At 39.4% G+C, this 3,727-nt stretch overlaps 1 protein-coding gene across 1 annotated transcript; it reads left to right on the forward strand.

The window, feature by feature from the left end:
* Window positions 1–224: 224 nt before the first annotated feature.
* On the forward strand, window positions 225–1,568 carry LOC119334577 (glucan endo-1,3-beta-glucosidase 12-like). Its single transcript, XM_037607117.1, has 3 exons — window positions 225–328; window positions 478–1,047; window positions 1,320–1,568. Exons 1-3 carry the CDS (start codon window positions 271–273, stop codon window positions 1,349–1,351), a joined length of 660 nt encoding a protein of 219 aa, XP_037463014.1. The 5' UTR covers window positions 225–270; the 3' UTR covers window positions 1,352–1,568.
* Window positions 1,569–3,727: the final 2,159 nt, after the last annotated feature.

Raw genomic sequence — 3,727 nt, forward strand, 5'->3', positions numbered from 1 at the left:
CTAAACTTCTATTTTATTTTTATGTTTACTGAAACTTAACTGGGAAGGCTCTTAGGTTTAATTAACATATCAGTCCATGCAACTTTATGAAAAGAGACTAGCTAGCATCCATCTGGTGAATTCTTGCTGCTGCCTCCCCTTTATCTGCCCACTTGAGACTTGGGCACTACGTACTCCCCATATTCCTTTCTAGCACTACAACAATCTCATTCCCACGCATCATGCATAAATGCAATTTGCCTCATGTCTTGATCACAAACCGTGGAGCTAATGATGATCAAGAAGGACCACCTGGTCCTCGTAGCTCTCCTCGTGTCCATTCAACATGGTAATTGCAGGGAGCATCCCTACGTAAAAGACTTTCACTACACGTGCACATACATTATTTACTTTGTCATCTTGAAGTTCCTACCCTTGTGATCTTGTATATACTCCATTGTCTGCCGTTTGACTTTTGTTTGCATGGATGTGAAACAGATTGGGCGAATGGCGCCTCAAGAACAAGAGAATGGCGCAACCTTGTCAACTCGCCGGCATTGCCACCATACCAAGACTTGGTAGGAGGAGCCGGGCCTCCAACCCCCGCACACGACATCCAGCCATCGCCGCCGTATTGCGCGTACCCTCCCCCTGCCAACCCCACCTCGCCGGCGGCGCCGTCGATGCCCCCTCCAGCCGGTGTGCTGCCACCGTCCACGGCACCGGTCGGCAACCCCACCCCACCAGCCAACGCACCGGCGAGCCACCGCGTGGCCCCACCGGCTGGTGCTCCCCGGGCGGGAGGCCCGGCAGCCATCGGTGCGCCGCAGGGGCTGTGGTGTGTGGCGAACCCGACGGTGGAGAGCGTGGACGTGCAGGCGGCGATGGACTACGCGTGCGGGTCGGGCGCCGACTGCGGCATGGCGGCGCCCGGCGGGCCGTGCTACCTGCCAGACACGCTGATGGCGCATGCTTCCTTCGCCTTCAACAGCTACTGGCAGCGCAACAAGGCCGCCGGCGGCACCTGCGACTTCGCCGGCTCCGCCATGCTCATCACCAAAGACCCCAGTAAGTCACGATCTGGAAACGTTGCTTCAGGCTACCGTGACCTGCGATTTTTCTTTTTGACGGGTATAATACTTACTGGGCCAGGACTATTTATCAAACTTAAATGCAAGGCTTTAGATTCTCGAAAAAATGCGAGGCTTTACACTATGGCCCATTCAAATAGGAAGAAGGATTATCTGTCTCGCCTTTGAATTTGGGTCGTGCTTTTGAAATTCGGACATGTTTTTATTGGATACTTTATTAACTTGGATTTTATATTATTTTATTTGCAGGTTACGATGAGTGCCGGTATGTGTACATGTGATCGGAACGGAGCTCGTGAGAGAAATGGAAATGATTTCCATGACCGTGCAATGGAATTAGTTGATAATCACACGTCTTCTGGATGTGTGTTGATGCAAATACATTGTTTTTTTAGTGGTTGGACGCCCTGGAATGTCACGAGCACGTGGACATTTGCTCTGGATTATTCAGTTATTTTGTTCCAAAAATTAATAGTATCATGTTATGCTTAAATAATGTATGCAGTTTTGATTATATGTTACCCCCTTCAACCATGTTTACAAGTCTCACATGCATTTCAATAAAAACTTTGACCATCACTTTTATCAATAAAACAAATAGTTATATTTTAAAAAACATATCATTAGATTCCCGTTCAAGAGTATTTTCTTATGATATAATTTTTGTGACATATAACTTTGTTGACCAAAATGGTAAAAAACTTTATTGAAATGTATGCAATACTTATAAACCCACCCAGAAGAAATACAATGTCTTTACGGTTTTAGCCTCGGTTACTTTTTCAAAATGACAACATGGTTTTCATTCTATTTTAAACAAGATATTCCAATGGTAAAATAAATGTTGCTTTCAAAATAGATTGACTTAATATTGTAATTTTGTACAATTATCACGCACAAACGTTAATATGAAGACAACAATCTTATTTTAACTATGTCTACAACAAATATATTCTTAATTCATCCGGCAAAAGCGTTGTCATAGTCGGGTGGTCATACGGAATGAAACACAATTTTTTTGAAAAAACCTCTTTTTTGACGTTTAGATAAATTAAAAATATATTAATGGGGTTAACATAGTCTCACTAACGAGGAATAATGGTGTTTCCATATTAACAACAAGTTTTGGTTATGTGATGCCACATACATAAAATATATTTGCAAGATTAATTACCATTAAAAATGGTTTTTAATATTTTCTAATGAATTGAATAATTTATAATTCTCTGGCTAATCTTATCTCATATAGTCTTCGTGTTTTATTAATTATTTGACTAGAATCAAATCAGTAGGCTACAATACGGATGAGCATATTTTTAGACGTAAAATTATCATTTATAAATGACCCTCACATATTTATACTAAATATTTTTTACTTCAAACTCATTGTCATCGAATCTTAACTCTATATTTAAACCAATATAACTATTATATTATAATTAATCTTATCAAGAAAATCAAGTATATGTATAACAACATAAAGCACACACATGACCTAGTAATATTAAATTTCAAAGTTATTTTATACAACACAAATCTCGATCATTAAGTATATATGTCAAAGCATAACTCAATTTTGCCATGGGGGTTTAGTTATGTCCAATATTTTGTTTCGATCATTTTGGCAAACTGAATTTCATCTAGATCTAAAAAGGCACACACTATTATTAATATATTTTTGTGAGTTAGATGTTTATACTTGTCTACCTGTGTTAATATCTATGAAAATCTTGATCGGTGGTTCAATGCAAAACTTTAAAAATCTTACAATAGTGGTTCTTACAACATGATTTTCAGCTTAGTTCTAACTAATAGAAAAATCTCGAATGTATGAGGTGTCAACATGTAGTTGTCCTTGGATTTCCTCCGGTCGCCATATCTAGTTGTCATTTTTTTCATCTTGCAGGAACATCTTTATTTGTCATTGTTTGTCAATACTTCATAATTTTACCTGGTTAAATTTGCATACCGTCGGTGTAGCACGTCTAGTCCTATAATATGTTACTGTGTGTTACCTTGGATCCTTCTCAAGCAACTTGGTCTAGCCTTGTTTTGCAAACGATAAAATGTTTATTTTTATTTGAAATATGGTGTGCCAATATTACAACTGCTCATACTTCTTTTTGGAAATAGACTAATGATACAAAAATTCTGAAAATTTATCTCAATTAAGAGAGAATCTAGGCGCACCAATCTTATTTGAACTGAACTAATGGAGAGAGATGGACAATATATTTGAACACCCCCCTCACGTCTAGCCTTATTTAGTTCTTAGACGTGGGATCGATGCAGGTCACATAATCTTTTTTTAACACTATGTTGGTAGGGTCTTTAACTTGAGACGTCTTGGCTCAAATATACCATATTGAATTCATGCACCAGCCAGTTATTTCAAAAGCCCGAACTGGTGGAGAGAGGCGGTCAATATTTTCCAACAGTAATCACGCAATGGATGGCATGGTAGGTGAAGGAGTTCTGTACGAGAAAGAGAACGAGAGAGTAACTATAGTGTGGCATAAAAAACTACTTCCTCCGTCTCATAATATAAGAGTGTTTTTGACACTACAATAGTGTCAAAAATGCTCTTATATTATGGGACGGGGGGAGTAGCAGGTAACGACGGTGTGATGGTTAGTGTCAACTAATGCACACTCTTC

This window comes from Triticum dicoccoides, chromosome 7A, assembly GCF_002162155.2.
Source record: "Triticum dicoccoides isolate Atlit2015 ecotype Zavitan chromosome 7A, WEW_v2.0, whole genome shotgun sequence".
Classification (NCBI taxonomy): domain Eukaryota; kingdom Viridiplantae; phylum Streptophyta; class Magnoliopsida; order Poales; family Poaceae; genus Triticum; species Triticum dicoccoides.

Coding starts and splice junctions, on each gene's coding strand:
- LOC119334577 (XM_037607117.1), top strand. CDS start 271: ATGATGATCAAGAAGGACCACCTGGTCCTCGTAGCTCTCCTCGTGTCC. Junction 329..477: donor CCTCGTGTCCATTCAACATG/GTAATTGCAGGG, acceptor GATGTGAAACAG/ATTGGGCGAATGGCGCCTCA. Junction 1,048..1,319: donor GCTCATCACCAAAGACCCCA/GTAAGTCACGAT, acceptor TTTTATTTGCAG/GTTACGATGAGTGCCGGTAT.